Source organism: Capricornis sumatraensis, chromosome 9 (genome assembly GCF_032405125.1).
Source record: "Capricornis sumatraensis isolate serow.1 chromosome 9, serow.2, whole genome shotgun sequence".
NCBI lineage: Eukaryota > Metazoa > Chordata > Mammalia > Artiodactyla > Bovidae > Capricornis > Capricornis sumatraensis.
The window spans coordinates 52,551,736-52,570,308 of record NC_091077.1 but is presented as its reverse complement, the minus strand read 5'-3'; the positions used below and the strand labels follow the sequence as shown (position 1 = coordinate 52,570,308).

The 18,573-nt window shown below is 47.8% G+C and overlaps 1 protein-coding gene across 3 annotated transcripts; it reads right to left on the bottom strand.

The window, feature by feature from the left end:
• Nucleotides 1-559: 559 nt before the first annotated feature.
• Nucleotides 560-15,696, bottom strand: DELE1 (DAP3 binding cell death enhancer 1). Of its 3 annotated transcripts, none has more exons than XR_011145376.1 (13): nt 15,578-15,696; nt 14,794-14,908; nt 14,580-14,703; nt 12,758-12,905; nt 11,092-11,253; nt 10,754-10,842; nt 10,559-10,655; nt 7,740-7,882; nt 6,425-6,583; nt 6,239-6,331; nt 3,670-3,829; nt 1,213-1,735; nt 560-626 (listed from the first exon to the last, which is right to left on the bottom strand). XR_011145376.1 is itself a non-coding variant. In XM_068979850.1 (13 exons), the coding sequence occupies exons 1-12, from the start codon at nt 15,606-15,608 to the stop codon at nt 2,480-2,482; spliced, it is 1,563 nt and encodes a 520-aa protein (XP_068835951.1). In that variant the 5' UTR covers nt 15,609-15,696; the 3' UTR covers nt 1,609-1,735; nt 2,479. The 3 variants fall into 3 exon arrangements, 2 of the variants coding, with proteins under 2 accessions (XP_068835952.1, XP_068835951.1); XM_068979850.1 differs by lacking the exon at nt 560-626 and adding an exon at nt 2,479-2,721 and having other exon boundaries at nt 1,609-1,735; XM_068979851.1 differs by lacking the exon at nt 560-626 and having other exon boundaries at nt 1,182-1,735.
• Nucleotides 15,697-18,573: the final 2,877 nt, after the last annotated feature.

The window sequence follows — 18,573 nt, the reverse complement described above, 5'->3', positions numbered from 1 at the left end:
CCTTCCTTCTCCACAACGGGAGCTTAAAAATATCCCCCCTCTGTATCTGGCATGCCAGATTGGATTAGCACTTAATTTGTAACAACCGATGGGGAGGGGAGAGCCCTACCTGGCCATCACCACAGGAGGCCCAGGGTCCCCAGACTGTCTGAACTGCCCCTTGGCCCCAGGCATGACCAGAGAAGCTGATAATCAGAGAACCCCCAGTGACAAAAGGAGAGGAAGAGGCTGGGGAGTGGGGCTCCATGGGAAGGCAGGAAGTGACACTTTACACAGCGTGTGCCCCAGGAAGGTTTACCAGCTATCTGAGGGGACCTGGGCTCTGTGCCCAGCTCTATGAGGGGAGCACTTGGTTAACCAAGTTCTTTACTGCAGGACTTCTTGGAACCTTGAATATGCTGATGTATATTGTGAATCTATAAAAAGGGGATGTCTAGTGCAGCGTTTCCCAAACTTACCTGATCACAGACCTTTTTTTTTTGCAGAGAGATGAGTGCGCTGCACAGCTTAAAACCCTGAGCTTTAACCAGTGTGTGTCTTGAGCCCTTACCTGCACAACGGGGCCTCATGCTTAGTGCTGAGGATACTGGAATCCAAAGAAAAAGTCCCTGCTTCCAAGGAGCCATCTGTAGGAGGAAGCCACAGGAGGGGACCAGTGGGGTGAGGCCCGTGTTCAGGGCAGCCCTGGAAAGGGAGTAAACGGCAGGGGAGGTGCGGGAGCTAGAGGAAGCTTAGGGCTCCAGTGGCGAGATCACTAGAAGTGGGAGGAGGTGCGGCCGGCAGAGAGAGAAATGTGGAGAACTCCCCACCTCAGATCCTCCCCACTTGGAGCTAGCCATGCTGGGTGGTCTTTCCCATTTGAACAGTTCCTAGGGGCTTGGTCCTCAGTCCTTGCCACCCCGCACCCGCAACCACATCTCTGCTATTGAACTTGGGCTAACATCCAGAAGCCAGGGAACAGCTATGCACAAATTCAGTAATCGGAGTCATTAGTGTTGACTCAGAAATCATTTTTTTCTATGTCTCTCTCTTGGAGAAGCTTTTAAGACCCTTTAAATTGGTTAATGGAGAGTTTAGATATGAGGATGGAGCCTCAGCTTTCAGCTTCCCCTGCCCGTCTCCCTGGCTTTCCCCAATATACTCAAGGGCAAGAGTGATGAGATAATCTCCAGTATCTCTTTTATTAAACTCCCATCCATTTCTGGCACAAACCTTTCACAAACGAGGATCTTGAAATCTACACTCTCTGGTACCAAAATTCCTGGGGCTCAATCTTCTCTTGTCAGCAGGACGATAATAAGGCTTTCACATAAAATTGCAGTGAGAACTGTGCAAAAGAGCCCTGGGCCAGGGGTCAAGAGGCAGGATCCTAGTCCTGGCCTGATGACTCACAAACCCATGGAAACAGGGCATCACTCTGCCCCCTGGGGCCTGAGTGCGCACCAAGGTCCTTTCGCAGTGAAATGTCCCACCTCAGCCCTGGTGGGTAGGAGGGCAGACACCGCTGCCCTTGGTCTACAGTTGAGGAAACAACACAGCAAGTCAGGCCACTGCTTCGAGGGAATGTGGCCAGAACCGGGTCTTTATACACTTCCCTCTTCTTCACTGTGCTGGCCAGGTACTTAAGGTTCTTTGGGGAGGCAGGTGGATAACTGGCCTCTTCTTTGGGATTCAAATTGTGGTATCTCTGAGAACTTGCAGGCTCCATCTTTAGGGCTGAGTGAAGCATGAAGGCCTGAAAAAGTCAAACAGTTACATCAGGCCTTTGGACACTAAGCTCCTTCCTTCCAAATCAAAGGTGAAATGGAGACAATCACGGATCTAGTGGAGATGAACAAAAGCAACATGATTCAGCGTTTCCTGAGCTGCAGGCGTTCGTGGAACCACCCCTTTGGATCTGTGCTCCCTTTATGCGATGTTGCAAGGTTTTTCTTGAACTTGATTCACTATTTTTTAATATCTGTGAAACTATAATATGCTAATCACATTTTATAATATATATTAACAATACAAATACTAAAATAAAAAAATATTAGCTTGAATGCTGCCTGAAATCCTCTTGTGAACCACCGGAGGCACACACATCAGATGCTGGCAAAAAATGATGTAGTCTGAGCCTGAGGAAACTGAGGCCAGGCAAGGGGGAAGGGAAGTGATTTCTCAAAGACAAAGGCCAAGGCAAGGACCAGGGTCTCTGGCCCCTTCAGTATAAAGTTTTCCCCAGGTCAATGAAGGAATCTTTTATGTATAGATGAAATGACTGTGAACACATCCACAGCTCATTTGTGGGCCTATGAGAAATGATCAGAGTCATCTATTAGCCATGTACTTGAAATGGCTCAAAAACCTAAGCTCCCATGGAATTTCCACCCCAGAAAGGGATACTGACACCCTGTTTTTGTTGCCATCTCACCTCCTTCCTGCCCGCCCCTCCCTCCAGCACCCGTGAGAGGTCCTGGTGACTGCATCTTATCTCACCTTAGCCAAAACCCAGTCTGACGAGACTCCTTTCCAAGGGATAGGGGTGTGGGGGGATGGCCCTGCTGGGGGCTCCAGGGCTGGCTCGGAGATGCCCGCTTCTACAGAGGAGGCCAAGGTTCCCTGTGCTTGAGGCGTGTGGCAGGCAAGAGGCTCCTGCCAGCAGGCTCCTGTTCAGGCTGCAAAGAGAGGGGCTGGAAAACGACTTCAGTCCTCTTACTGCTAGGTCACTGGGCCCTGGGGCTGCAAGGAGAGGGGAGAGCAGTGCTTACCCTGTGTTCTTGGACGTCTACTTTGGAGCAAGGGTTTCTTAAAGGACTTGGCTCCCCTGGCATTGTTCACCAGGTCAGCCAGAGTGAGTTAGGGGTGAGCAGGGCTCCCAGAGCCCTAGACTGTAAGTTGGGGCCCAGAGGCAGCCTCAGGATAGAGTCCCTCCTGACGAGTCATCAGAAAGGCCACCACGTATTCAACACCTACTATGCGCCAGGCTATGCTAAGCCCTTGGCTGTCGTCTCATTTAATCCTCAATGAGTTTCTAGAGATTGATTCCAAGATGGCGGAGTAGAAGGACGTGCCCTCACCTCCTCATGTGAGAGTACCAATAACTAGCTGTTGAACAATCATCAACAGGGGGACACGGGAACCCACCAAGAAAGGATATCCCACATCCAAAGACAAAGGAGAAGCTGCAATGAGATGGTAGAAGGGGACGCAATCACAATAAAATTAAATCCCATACCCTCCAGGTGAGCAGCCCACAAACTGGAAAATAACTGTATCACAGAAGTTCTCCCACTGTTGTGAAGGTTCTGAGCACTACGTCAGGCTTCCCAGGCCAGGGAACTGGCAAAGGGACTGGGAATCCCCAAGAAATCTGACTTTGAAGGCTGGCGGGATTTGATTACAGGACTTCTACAGGACTAGGGGAAACAGACTCCACTCTTAAAGGGCACAAACAACCTAATGAGTTTTCAGAGGTGAAGAAAGAGAGGTGCAAGAACATGCAATCCAAGTTCAGTGATAGAGCAGGGGTTAAAACTCAGGTTTGATCTGTCAGACTCAAAAAGCTGGGCTCATACCCACCAATGGAGCAGGAAGTAACAGAGAGACAGAAGGCTACCGTCACCTGCTTCTCTGTCGCAGGGTACTAAGCTCAGGGAGGGACCTGATGGTTGTGATTCTCGTCTGTACCTGCTGCCTCCATGGAGAAGAGGGCCTGCAGCCTCTCCTGGGCGGGCGTGTTCCCCAGAGCTGCTGACTGCTGGTAACATCTCATGGCCTCTCCCAGACTCCTCTGTACCCCAAGGCCCTTCTCATAGCAAATTCCCAAGTGGTATCTGCTCTGTGAGTCCTAAAGGAAGAAACGGACAGACACACAGATGGACACACACAAAGGACTGAGAACTGAAATGCTGGGGCAGGAGGAAGGCGCAGCAGTCAGCAGGCTGGCGCTTCACCCCCACAGGGTCAGGCCCAGCCCCGACTCCCTCACTGGACCAAGGGGTCTCAACTCTGAAGAGCCAGAGGCCCAGAACAGAGGAAACAAGGATCCTTCCACCCAGAGCAATTCTGGCCAGAGCCGTGTGGAAACTTGCTGAGGATGGTACTGAAAGTGTGCAGAAGCGAAGTCTGCGAGAGGCACTCAGTCCTGCTAGGGGAGTCAGGCCCCTAGGTTTGCCTGAAAGAGCCAGGAGCTGTTTCTCCTGGTAGACGGTAGAGGCTGGGCTTCTGCAAGCCCTGTATGCCTTCCTGATCTCTGCCCAGACGGTTACAAAGCCTACGTTACCGAGAATGTGTTCCTCCTCCTTTGAAAGGTTAAAATGGTTTTATCCCTTTGCCTTTGGCTCTGGGTCCTCTCTCTCTCTTGCTGAGAACTAGCAGTATCAGGTAGGGATTAGGAACCCAGTCTGTACAGCCAGATGTCTGAGTTCTAGTCTTGGCTTCACCACTTCCCAGCTGTGTAACCTCAGACATGACAGTATGTCTCTGTGCCTGTCTCCTCATCTGTAAAGTGGGACTAATAACAGCACCAACCTTATTAACCCTGTGGTTAAATGTGTCAGTACATGGAAAGTGTCTAGATGAGCGTTATTGTTATCACACTTGTCATTGCCCACATCGTAATCTCTCCCTCTCAGTAATAAATATTTTCATTATATTCAGTCTCCCAATCATGGTTCCATTTCTCTTCTGCCTTCTTTTTTTGTTTGTTTGTTTTTTGTTTTGTTTTGTTTTGCCGGCCGTATCTCTTCTGCCTTCTAAAGTCAAATTTCTGGGAAGTTTCTGTAACATGTAGACCAGAGTCTATGTAATAAATATGGTTGACTCATGGCTACAGGCCAGGTTGGAACACAGTCAGGTCAAAATACCCATGCTGTTATGCACGTACATGTTATACAACATCCCTTTGTGTACTTTTGCACTGGGCCTGCTGGGTGACTAACACAGGCCAGGGTGTCCCCAGGATTGTCCCTCATATGGTCCCGAGGCCCATCCAGCTCTAGGAAGGCTCTGCAGCTATTTCATGGAAAGGCAGGCACAGAGGCTGGTACTGCTTGGTAATACTGGTCCCCTTTAGATGGCTACTGCAAATACTTTGGGTTTCCCATGTAGCTCAGTGGTAAAGAATTCGTCTACCAATGCAGGAGAGGTGAGTTCAGTCCCTGTGTTGGAAAGATCCCCTGGAGTAGGAAATGGCAACCCATTCCAGTATTCTTGCCTGGAAAATCCCATGGACAGAGGAGCCTGGCAGGCAAGTCCATGAGGTCACAAAGAGTCAGACATGACTGAACATGCATGCCACCATGGCAGATACTTTGGACAACACAGAGTGAAAAAGGAGAAGTATTCTGATGCCCAGGAGTTCACTGAAGCCATCACCATGTCGGCCAGAAAGCAAAGAGGAGCAGCAGCCCTTATGGAGGGAAATTCTAGTACATGGCCATTGCTGGCTTTAATTCAGGGCTTCTGGTCCTTCAAGATACAACTCAAAAAATATATACACTGGTCAGAGACACTTGAGGATACAGCAGACCCACAGATGTCTTTTCAGTGATTCACGGTGACATAAAGCTATGAAATGTCCTGCATTAAAAATATCTGTTTAACTCAATATTTCCTGAACCTATCTGAACATTTTTTCCTTTTATTATTTATGCTAATACTCTCTGGAACAGACTCTGGGTCATGCTACCTGGATGCCAATCCCTCCTTCATAGACAACCAGACATCCTCTACCCCTCAAACTGCTCAATGTCTTCACCTCACATGTCTTCTGACTTCCCTGGACTAAATTCCTTGTGATGGTACACCTTTTATGTGTGCGCTTTACAAAGTGCTTTCACACTTATTATCTCAGTTAGATTCTGATCCTCACGACAACCCTGTGAAGCAGTAGGCAGGTCAGGCAGGCATTATTACTCCAATCTTAGAGATGAGGAAAACAAGTGACCAGCTCAGTAGTATGCTAGTAAAAATAACAACTAGCTCTCTAAGGGGGAAAGCCCTGCTGTGTAGCATTTGGCAATTCTGTGGTGCTAATGCTCCCCCCACAACTGATTTCAAGCTAATGTCAACTCTTCTATGCTGGTGTGAGCTGACATCAGCACACCACTGCTCAAGGGGCACACAGTAAGTTAGCGAGAGTTAAGGCTTGAAGCCAATGCTCCCATCAGCCTTCTTCTAAGCATGGTACCCATTCCCAAATCACTTCCTCTATCCGATTTGATCCCCGTCATGCCTGGATAAGGAAACCTCATACCCCATTGTTGGCTGCAAGCCAAAGATATTTCACAGCTCTCCGGTTGTCCACATAGGGCTCCTTGGTGAAAAGCACCCCGAGAAAAGCTTGGGCCTGTGGTCAAGGAGGAAGGAAAAAGGTATCCTGGTTACTGCCTAGTTCAACATGACCCAAGTACCCAGGAAAGACCCTACCAATGGCATTCACCTCTCGTAAGCCTGAGTCTGCAGCCCGCTTCAGCATGGACACTGCCCTCTGCCGCTCATGGTCCCACGAGGAGCCTGGGTCTTGTAGCAGGCACCTTGCATAGCGGTATTGAGCCAGGTTGTGGCCCTGGCTGGCAGCCAATTGGTAATAAAAAGCTGCCTGGGTTGAAGGGGAAAATATCCAGTTAACTGAGAACTCTGTAGGCTGCCTTTTTTTGGAATGAAGTTTTAAAAAATTATTTTAATTAAATAATATATAATCACTGTATCAATAGTCAGAAAATACAAATAAGTCAAAAATAGAAACAAAATTCCAAGAAATTCTATCTTCTGAAGATAGTTCTCTGTTAATATTTTAGTGTACAGCCTTCCCCCATATGCTGTAATATTACCATATATATACACATTATATATGTATTCACACACACATATCTAAGTGTGTGTGTGTATGTGTGTGCGTGTGCGTGTTTGTATGGATAGAGAGAACTATTTTGCAACCTATTTTTTTTTCACTTAACACTACACCCTGGTGGCTCAGTGATAAAGAATCCACCTGGCAATGCAAGAGATACAGGTTTGATCCCTGGTCGGAGAAGATCCTACACACTGCAGATCAACTAAGCCTATGTGCCACAACTATTGAGCCTGTACTCTAGAGTCCTGGAGCTGCAATTACTGAAGCCCATGCACCCTAGAGCCCATGTTCTGCAACAAGAGAAGCCACCACGATGGCTTTGTTGCACTGCAACAAAGAGCAGCCCCCGGTCTCTGCAACTAGAGACAAGCCCATGCAACAGTGAAGACCCAACACAGCCAAAAATAAAGAAGTAAAACAAATAACACTGTTAAAAAAAGCTGCTAGTTTAAAAAAAGTAATACACCATGAATACCTTCCCTTATAAATAAATATAGATACAATACATCATTTTTAAGGCCAACATAGATGTTACTAACCAATTCTCTATTGAAGGAACTTCAAATTGCTTCCCTTTTTTGGGCCATCATATACAATTCTAGGAAATAACATTCTTATGTACAACATCTTTGCCTACCCTACTTTTTAGAATTAATTAATCCATTCATCAAGGTAACATTCTAGGTCATGAGGATATAGCTGCAAAGAAGAAAGACAAGGTCCCTGGCCTTCCTGTGTTTGGAGTTTAAATTCTGAGAAGCTGGAGACTAATTTATTTTTCCCTCCAGGCTTGGAGAGAGAAGCTGGACTTTCCCAAGCCCTGGCCCCTGCTCATCTCTGGAGGTCACTATGGGCAATGCAGCATAGGCAATGAGCCTGGGGGCAGGAGGAGGTGCGGTACCTTCCTGGGGTCCCTACGGGTACCCCTGCCATGCTCGTGACACAAGCCCACGTTGTACTGTGCTTTGCTGTAGCCGCGGTCTGCTGCTTTCTGGAAGTAAGAAAAGGCTGCCATGTAGTCCCCATTCTTCATGTTCTCTGTCCCTGTAAGAAAGCACAGGCTGTAAACACAGCTTCCTCTGTGAACTTCCCCACATCCTTAGTCAGATACCCAGAGGCTCCTTCCTTTCTTTTTTGTGCTAGACACTTTGCATGGATGTATTTCCATCCTCTGAGTATTTCCATCCTATACTCCATCCTTCTCTTGGGAACAGCATCCTAATTTTCCCTTTGGGAACAGCCCTCCCCCAAGTGCTGTCAATCAGTGTGCCTCTGCTCTTCCCAACCAATGAGACCTTCTCTCAGAAATCTGAATCTTGATCTGGTTGCAACAGGAGAGAGAACAGCCCCTGCAGGTTATTCTGATGGCAGCACTCTGCAGACACTGATGCTCAGTTACTGCCCTCTACATTTCTGGAGCCTCTCTGATTCCTGTCCTTTCTGATTCCTTGGCAGGAAGCTATAGATCCCAATAGATTCCTTTTGTGCTTAGGTTAGCCAAAGTGGGTTTAGGCTGCTTGTCACCAACATAAGGTAACTGATACAGCTGATACTGTCAATCCTGCTTTATGAGAAAACTGTGAGAGATAATATAAGAGATCCCAGCTCCAAAGCCCATGTTCTTTTTATCATCTGAACAAAGAGGAAAACAGGGAAGAGGCTGGGCATGGCCTACTCTCAACTCTAAGCCTGTTTTTCCTGCCTGGGATGCCTTTTTCTGCCTCCATCATCAGGCCGTCCCAACCTGTTTCTGCCCTAGAATCTTCAGACCACACTCAGGCTTTAAACACTCTTCTGGCACTTACTTCATATATAAGCCTTTTTCTAGGAACTAAACTGTTTCGAGAGTACAAGCCCTGTCTCCTCAATTAGACTGTAAAATCCCGGAGGCAGAAGCAGAAAAAGAATGTAGAAGAAATAACTCTGCATAGGGTGAAAGCTCTATACAAATGCAAAATATGATTATGGCTTACGCTCCCTTTGTGCTCTGCCACAGTGCTGAGCACTTGCTGAATAAATGAATATGTATATGAAGGAAGGAATGGGCAAGAAAATTCTCAGAAGACGGTCTGCCCATCAAAAATCACAAAAAGCTAATGAGGTGGAAGCTGGGTTCCATTCAGCTAGCAGTGAATGAGTCACCTCCCGGCTGCCTGAAAACTCACTGTCAAGGGTTCACAGAGCCCTCTGTCCTTGAGGAGAAGACTCCAGAGGGCGAAGGATCCCACCCTGTCTCCATTCCCCACACTGGCTCCTCTGCCTCTAACCTAGACCAAGTCACTATCACATTTTGTTTAACCATCAGCTCCAAGCTAGTTTCCTGTTTCCCTTCTGGCATTCCTATGATCCACATCTGTCTACACAGCAGGCAGAAATTTTTTCTTGTTTTTTTTTTTAATTTGACTGTACTTACATCATGCAGGATCTAGTTTCCTGACCAGGGATCGAACGAAGGCCCCCTGCATTGGGAGCGCAGTCTTTACCTCACTAGACCACTAGGGAAGTCCCACAGGCAGAGAGATCTTTGAAAAAGTAGATCAGATCACATCACTGCCCCCGCTTTCTGCTGCAGTACAAAAGCCCTCCAGTGGCTTCCTGTCTCAACCACTGTGGCTCAGAGGTCCGATCTGATCTGGCCCCTGCCTGTTTCTCTAATTTCATCTCTTTCTACTCTCCTGGTGATCCCTGAGCTCCAGCCACATTCACCCTTTTTTCCCTTTAAACAAACAAAATTCAATCCTGCCTCAGGACCTTTGCACTTGCTATTCCCTCAGCTTGAAAGCTTTCTCCAAACAGAAACAAGACTGGCTTATTTTTGTCAGCCAGGTCAAGGCCTTCCAAATCAGAGCTGCTCCTTGTCCAAGTCACTAAAGCATCCCCCTGTGTAATTTTCTCCATAAGATTTATCATCAACTGAAATTCTCTTTTTTGTTTGTTAATTTGTTTTTCTCTCCTTCAGCTCACACAACAGCTCTATGAGAGTAAGGACTTTGTCTTGTGAAACACCGTGTCTCCAACAACTAAAACAGGGCTTAGCAAAGGTGACTGTTTAATACATCTGTACTGAATAATCCCAGCCTTTCACCCACAGGCCCATTAGACTCCAAGAGATGCTGCTGGGGGTCTGAGAAGGCCTGAAACAAGCCAGGTCACTGTGGTGAATAGGACAAATGTTGAGAGGTATCTGGGTCTCCAGATGTGGGTAAGTAAGGGCACTTGAGGGCCTGCACCAAACCTCAGGAGACTATCTTTGCCTAAGTGTGGCAGAAAATTCAAGGTATCATTCCAAGATTTTTCTCCTTCTTACACAGTAACAGAATTTCCAGGTACATTTCTATGACTACATTTCCCAGGCTCCTCTGAGACTAGATATAACTTCAAGTCTTCATTCTGGACAATAATCTGTGCAACTTCTAGGTTGGGAAGGAGTGGTTCTTCAGCTTTCTCACCTTTCCCCTTCCAGCTGGTTAGTATTTGCATATGAGGCAGATGGGACCTTTAGCCTGTTTTAAGAATGGCAGAACTACTGAACTGAGAATAGGTCCCTGACACCACTGAGCCATTCTGCCAGCTTTGGTCGACATACCTTGGAGAAAATAAACTCTCTCATGTTTATTTATGTTATTATTAGGCCATTTGCTGCCCTGATCTTATCTGACCTACCCCAAATCTTTCCCATTTTCCCATCTGCCTTCCTAGAGGCAGGGTCCACCCAGTTACCTAGGAAGTTGAAAGCGATGGAAACACTGAGCTGGAAGAGCTGCTGAATGGAAGTCACGGCCTCCTCGAGGGAAAGACTTTTTGATTTCTCTTGTTCCTGGGGAAGAAACATAGACTCATCATAGGACAGTTCCCTGGGAGTGCTGCCTATTTAGGGAAATGTTATAGGGATCCAGGTGGCCACATGGACAATACCTGCTTTTCGTCAGTGGGCTGAGGTTGGGCCGGCTTTGCCTTGGACTTGAAGCTACTGCTGGCATGCAGGAAGCTGATGTCACTGGGATCTGCGAGGGAAAGGGCAAAGGAGGAAGGTGTTATTTCTTTTTTCTCCCACTCTCCCAATGCCCCCAGCCTTCCAGCCAGCACCACTGCCAAGAACCAAAATAATTCCAAATAGCCCCAGAAAGCATGAGGACTCACAAGAATGACAATTCCCTTAGCTGGCATATGCAGCAATAAAGGTCCATCTGCCCAATTTCCCACCCCCACCCCACCCCACCACAGCCTTCTGCTTTTAGTAGCTGGGGCCATACCTTCCTCAGAGGGATCCTGATGCCTAGCTGCTCTCAAGGAGCTGGGAGAAGAGACGCTTTCAGGCTGAGTGGAGGGTTCTTCCTGGCCCAGCCTGCGTTTCCCAAGGCCAGTGTGCCTGGGAGCTGGGCTATCAGGGCTGGGCAGAATGTGTCTCCGCAGTGCTAGAAAGAGCCAGTGAGGACAGTCACATCAGAAGGGGATCAGTTCAGGGCTTCCCTGGCCATCCAGTGGTTAAGACTGTGTTTCCAATGCAGGGGGCGTGGGTTCGATCCCCAGTTGGGGAACTAAGATCCCACATGTGATAAGCCCAAATAAAATTTAAAAAAAAAAAGAGAGAGAGAAGGGGATTGGTTCATCCTACTGGGACTGACTGAGCTCTCCCTGAGATTTTACGGACCAAAGGAAGAATCTGGAAACTCCTGAGATATTCCATCACATGCCTCCTCCTCCATTTCTTTGGCTGGCTTCCCTCCACTTGGGTGGAAAGAGGCCCACATTTCTGCTGATACCCACATCCCTCAAGCATAAATCTCTCCTTGGCTTGAATTCTTTCAGCCGCAGGGAGGCATCTACTTTATTCACTCTTCTAGCCTGGCACTTAGCACTTGGTTTGATGGTAATATTGATAATGATTGTAGTCATAATAATAAAGGCAAGAACTTAAAGTGATACTTACTGAGTGCTTACTACATGCCAGGCACTAAGTCCTCCACATGTATTGACTCATTTAGTCCTTCCAAGAAACCTATGGGGTGTGTTTTATTATTTCCTCATTTTACAGGTGAAGAAACTAAGGCACAAGAAAGTTAAGTGACTCATCCAGGGATTTCCCTAGTGGTCCAGTGATTAAGAATCCACCTTCCAATGCAGGGAACACACGTTTGATCCCTGGTCTGGGAGCTAAGAACCCATGTGCTCTAGGGCACTGAGTAGTGCAACTAATACCAAACACAGCTAAAAATAAGTAAGGTTTTTTTTTAAAGTAATTTGGCCAGGGACACAAAACTAGTTTCAGCAGTTCTGGGCTGGCATCCTGGCAGTGTGACTCCAGACCTGTAACCGTGACACTGCACTGCACTGCCTCTGTGCCATGGCACGTGATAGCCATTCAATAAGGTGGCTCAGTTGGTAAAGAATTCACCAGCAACACAGGAGTACTGCTTGCAATGCAGGAGACCAGAGTTCGATCCCTGAATCAGGAAGATCCCTTGGAAAAGGTAATGGCAACCCATTCCGGTATTCTTGCCTGGAAAATCCCATGGACAGACAAGCCTGGCGGGCTACAGTCCATGGGGTCGCAAAAGTTGGACACAACTTAGCGACTAAGCCACCGCCACAAAGATTCACTTTTTAATGAATGACTAACCAGAGAATAACCTAACTGGTTGAGAACGGGGCAGGGAGCCACACCTAGAATCTAAAATCTCCTGGACCCCTGCACGGCTCCCTCCATGGAAGGTGAGGGGAGGACATGGGAGGACCCTGGGGGCAGGTGTGGCCTACACCCTGGGTGGATAGAACTTCCTCCCATTCCCCTTCCTCTGACTGCAGATAGGAAAGGCAAGGAGCCTCTGATGGCTCTTTTCCTGAGGTGTGTCCAGAGATGCTTCCTGGCCCAGAGAAACTCCCAGCCCAGCCCTTATGTCCCTGGGACTGAGAACTCACAGGAACAAGGGTGCCTCAAGGGAGATGAGAGGAAGCGGTCCAGCGGACTGCACCAAGAGCAGTGCTCCACTCGCCAAGGTCCTGCTGGCAGGGATGTCTGGAAGTGGATCTGCCTCGCCAGCTGCAGGGCCAACACGGCCAGAGTGCCCTGGGGAAGATAGCATATAATGGACACGGCTCTCCATCGATCAACTCCTGCAGCCCAAAGTCACTACCTCGAGAAGCCTTTCCTGATTTCTGGCTGTGGCCGCTTGCCCACTACACACTCTTACAAGCACCCAAACCTTCCCTGTGGAGCCCAGATCACACTGGTACTTAAACAGTCATCTCTGCAATTATCCATCAAGGTCTGTCTCTCCTGTTAGTCTCTAAGCACTACAAGGGCAGGAACCATGTCTATTTTGCTCACCTATGTATTCCTAGTAGACCATAGATATAGTCTAATAGATATAGACTTATCTATCTATCTATCTATATAATCTAGTAGATACAGGCACCTCACCTAATAGATATAGCAATAATAAATAAATGTTGAATAGATGCATGAGTGAGTGACTGAATAAACAAGGTCAGGCTTTTTCACATGGGCAATAGTGACAAAGCTCAGGGGTGACATCAGGACCCCTGAGATCCAGACCCAGTTTAGAGAAGGACTCACTACAGGATCACCCTAGGGTTCATATCGTTGACAAAATGGGAAAACACACCCTCTACAGGATGTGTTATGCCCCTAGGCCACAGATCCCCAGAGAGAAGTGTCCTTGGTGTGGAGACATTCCAGGCTCAGCTCTGCTGATGACACCAAATTAAAGATTAGAAACCTGAGGCTCAGAGAGGTCAAACCTCCTGCCCAAAGTACACAGCATGAAAGTGAGAGGGATGAGAAATGATGGACATGAGAATGATGTGAGTGCCAACTTCATTTAGAGTATCTTAAAAACAGAACCTGAGAGGCAAAGATTCTACCCTGATAGACCTCCTGTCAGCTCATATTACTAAACCTGTCTTTATAGATCAGAGTCAACAAATATTTACTAAGTAACTGTTACAGGCCAGGATGTGTACTGAGTGCTTTCACAAGCTATACTAGATACAGCAACAAAGGTACAGACCATAGTAGCTAACAGCATGAGCTCCAGAGTAAAATCTGGTTCTTCTACTTAATAGCTGTGTGCTCTTTTTTTTTTTTTTTTTTAGCTGTGTGCTCTTAAGAGTGTTACTTACCTAAACTTTCAGAGCCTGAGTTTCCTCATCTATAAAATGAATATTATATTTCCTCTGTAAAGCTTTGTAAGGATTAAATAAGATAATATACAGAGAATTTATTAATAAATGAAAAGTTAGCTATTTAGTAATATTTAGTTATAAGCGTCATGAAGAATCATATCTACCTTGTTCTCTGCTATGTCCCTAAGGCATAGCAAAAAAATGCCTGGCTCAGTGAAGGTGTTCAATAAATGTTTACTGAATGAATGGAAGCTTCCCTGGTAGTTCAGACAGTAAAGTGTCTGCCTACAATGCGGGAGACCCAGGTTCGATCCCTGGGTCAGAAAGATCCACTGGAGAAGGAAATGGCAACCCACTCCAGTATTCATGCCTGGAAAATCCCATGGACTGAGGAGCCTGGTAGGTTACAGTCCATGGGGTCGCAAAGGGGGAACAGGATCAGCAATATCTCCCCGAATATGCTCCAACACCATGGGTTACTCAAATTTTGAGTGTGGGCACATTGATGCCCTAGCTCTTGTTTCTAGGCTACACTTCCATACAGGATCATTCTCATCCACAATGAAGGTCAAGGAAAGGAGTGGGGAAGCCTTACCCATGATATGGCATCCCACAATGTGTTCCGGGAGCCACAAGGAAACATCCACTGGAAGGCATCCTTCCATCCATGGGACTTTGGGCCCCTGCTTGTGCCTGGGCCAGGGCAGTGGGGCCTGGACCTAGATGTAACAGAGGCTATCAAGTTCTGGCCTAAGTGAGGGTAGAGGGAGGCCAGGGAGCACATGGGTGACAGAATGGCAGTATCTCACCTGTCAAAACTGGGTACAGGAACCAGCAGGTTGGAGGAGGTAGCCTGAGGCCCATCTGGGCTGGAGGACTTGGGGGTCACCCCACGAAGGCCAGGTCCCAGCAGACGGGGAAGAGCTGTACAGAGCAAGGATCAGTCACTTTCACTTGAACGGGATTGAGGCAAGGACGTCTCCACCAGTCTTCCCTCTGACCCTTGACAGAGCCCCACACCAGGAACCCAGGAAACACTGACACTTGCTTCTGCAGAGGTTCTTTAACAAGGATACACGTAAGAATCTTTTGCCTACAACAGATTCCAGCGTGCCACCCCAGAACCAAACAAACCAGGAGCATTCAGGGTTGAGCTATTTTGAAAAAGCTCCCTGGGTGATTTCTAGTGCCCTTCCGATAACCACTGTTCTAAAACGACCATTCATTCAAATACAAACTCTCGCTCACAGTTTGGAGCTCTCGGTCTCTAGAAATCTCGCGGCTTTCCATTGGCTCCGCCCACTCTGCTCATCTTTCCTGGACTGCTCACTGTCTCCGGCTACTTGACTCCTCCCCTCCCAATAACTCCACCAACTCCTAGGCTCTACGCTCCACCTTCTTCCTACTAACCACTCCCACACCTCAAATTCCAAAGACCCCTTGACACAGATTGTAGCCCCGCCCCTTACGACGCAGCCTCTCCTCCGCTCTAGCACCGCCCATTATTGCTTTGGGCTTGATCCTCCTGGCCGCACCCTCCTGTGTTTCAAGTCTCAGGTGCCCTTTAAGATCCGGGGCTCCGAAGTCCCTTACCTCGGCCCAGGAGTCCCGGCAGCCGCCACATGTCGTCGCCGACACCATAGAGCTCGCGGCCGAAAGAGGGAGGCCAAACCACGGGACAGCGGCTAGAGTGGCCGCTGTGGCGCCCTCCGAGTGGCCAAGTCCCCTAGGAAGCTCGCTACCAGCCAATTAGAGGGGAGCCCAGCCGGAAGCACGGCAATCAGCGAAAGGAAGTGGGGGTGTAGGCGTATTTAGGGGTAGCGGAGAGGTGAACTGCGACAAGGGCACGGGGATGTTGCCCCAGCATCCTGTGGCAGAGGTGTCATTTGCTGGCTGCACAAGAATGGGGGATCGCACAGAGACACGGGGTGGCAGGTGGCGAAGCTGAACCGCCTCAGAAACAGGACCGTTGAGAAGCGGGGCAAGAGCGGCCTCCGTGGTGCTTGACGAACTTGCAGACCCCGTGGAGGCTCGAAGGGGAACAATCTTCCCCAGGCCCCGAGGCTAGAGATGGGAGACACCAGACCCAGGGGGTGGAGGAGAGGAGCCCTAGGGTGCGACGGAGTAAAACAGTAGTCGGAGCTTTCCGCCCAAGGCCATCAGCTTGGAGTTGCAGACACGGCATGACTTGACAGGAGATGAAAAACTGCACCTGGGGGATTCGGCTCTGTCTCGGCTTTGTTTCACTGTGTACCCTCCGGCCGAGCCCTTCCTTTGTCGGTGCCTCAGTCTGCCCCATGATAGGGTCAGATGGAGTGATCTCCCCTGGTCCTTCCTGGTTTAACAGGAACAAATTTCTGGTTTGAATGCTGCTCTCAAAGAGGAGACTGGCCCCCTCCTGGCCGCCTGTTAATCAGAGCTCTTATCTTCAATCTAAGCCAGTGTTATCTGTATATTCTTTTGTTGGGCAAAGAATCAATCCTCTTTCCCCACAGTTGAATCCATGAAACAAAGGATCTCAAATTCAAATGTAAGTTGCTCACACTTTCTCCCTCCTCCTTTCTCCCTGGCAGGTGACTTCTGGGTTGGTGGAAGTCTCTGAGGTAAAAGAGTACTTGGGGGAGTGGGGGGTACCTACCTTTAGACCCAGGCATGTGTTATGACAAGTGTATTGATTTGTTTGGCAAATTCTGAGCCATGTGTCAGCCACCATCCTAGAATCTGAGAAGACTGATGAGTAAAAGGCATTTATAGCCTCCAGGAAGACGGTCTAGTATTTTAAAAGTGGCCTCTGAGGCAACCCACTCCAGTACTCTTGCCTGGAAAATTCCATGGACTGAGGAGCCTGGTAGGCTACAGTCCATGGGGTCCCAAAGAGTCAGACAGGACTCAGTGACTTCACTTTCACTTTCTTTCTGGAGTTCCACAAATGGTTGGAATCCCAGCCTTCTTACTTCCTGTTTCATATTCTTGGGCGGTTTACTTAACCACTTTAAGCCTCGGGTTCTTGATCTATAAAATAGGAAAAGTAATACCTCATGCAGTTATTGTGAGGCTTAAATAACACTTTTTAAATGTTTAGTTCCCAACAGATAGTAAAAGCCTAGTAAGTGTAAGTTGGCTTAATGCAGCAGTAGAGGAAGTGAGTAGGCCAAAGGCATAGATATGTTCCAATAGAACCATGAGCATGGATTATTGGATACCATGGGAGAATTCAGAAAAGTAGTTTCATTTGAGCTGGACCTTTAAATACGAGTAAGAATTCACCAGGTCAAGGGAGAAGGGGAAAAGGCTTGCAAGCGCAAGAAACTGATAAAGGCCTAGAAGGTTAACATTGGGAAACTTAAGAAACTTGCTTTGGAATTTGGGGCAGCCACCTTTCACATTCCTTGTGTTGCTGCACCAAAGTAAAATAACAAGCATACTGGTTCGGGTCTCTTCTTCCTCCTAAGAACTTCTGCCTCCTTCCTTTCAGCAAGAGATGGGGGTGGGGGTGGGGGCGGGGGGGGGGGGGAGTTGGTTTCATTCCTTAAGGCTCAGCCACCTCCAGTTCTTTAGTGACAACACCTCAACTGTTCGAGCCCTTGCTGTTCTCCACTTTCCCCAATTCCTGTAGCACTTAGTTTCTTACCACACAATTTAGCAGTAATTATATGTTGTCCTGTTATTTAGCTATCTCATTTGTGTAGGTCTAGTCTCCCCTGTTCTCTCCCTAAGGGCAGGGATGGCATTTTCCCATTTTGCGTCCCCCATAAGGCTTGACACAAACTGTCAGTCTACAGAAGGTGTTCAAAAGATACCCACTGAGTTGACTAGACACTTTGTGCTGATGATTATTTCAGATAAGACCACCAGACCTCAGTCATGGGATTTATTGATTTGAGCGGAAATGTATTTGTTCCACATACACTGAAGGCCCTCCGTGTTTAAAGTGAGTTGAAAATTTTTGAAGATGATGTCTAGTCCTATTTGTAGAATGGCATTTCGGTGTCCCTTGTCTCTAGAAGCCTGTGAACACTAACAGACCATTTGAGTGAGGGGTACTTGGCGAGGGCAGCTGTCGTCCTCACTGATAGGCCCGGTCACCTGTTTAGTGCTGCCCAGGGGAGTACTATGGGGGATGACACCTTTGTTCGCTGGCCTTTACCTTGGCCTGAACTTCCAGGCCCAAACCATTAGCCTTTCTCTTCTGCTCCCAAGGTTGCTCTGTGTTGCCTTGCAGCTCTGCAAATCCTTCTACAAAGGTAAGCTATCTCACTTACATTGGGAACTTACTGCCCAGATGTCCAGTTAATCACCTTTTGTTGATATCATTGTATAGTCAACACAGTGAATGTTGTAGACATTTGTTGTTGCCTTCATTCTGTAGACGTTCTTAATTTGCATTCATCAAGTATATGAGAGCTTATTCTGTGTTGGGGAATGTCCTGAGTGTATAACAATTTTTAAAAACGATGTGGCCCCTGCCTTCTTGGAGACAGTAGTCTGGCAGGGTAAGCAAACTCATAGACAGTTAAAATCCCAAATTGTCCTTTAGTTATATATTGCAGCACAGCAAACTCTCCAAAATTTAGTGGCTTAAAACAATC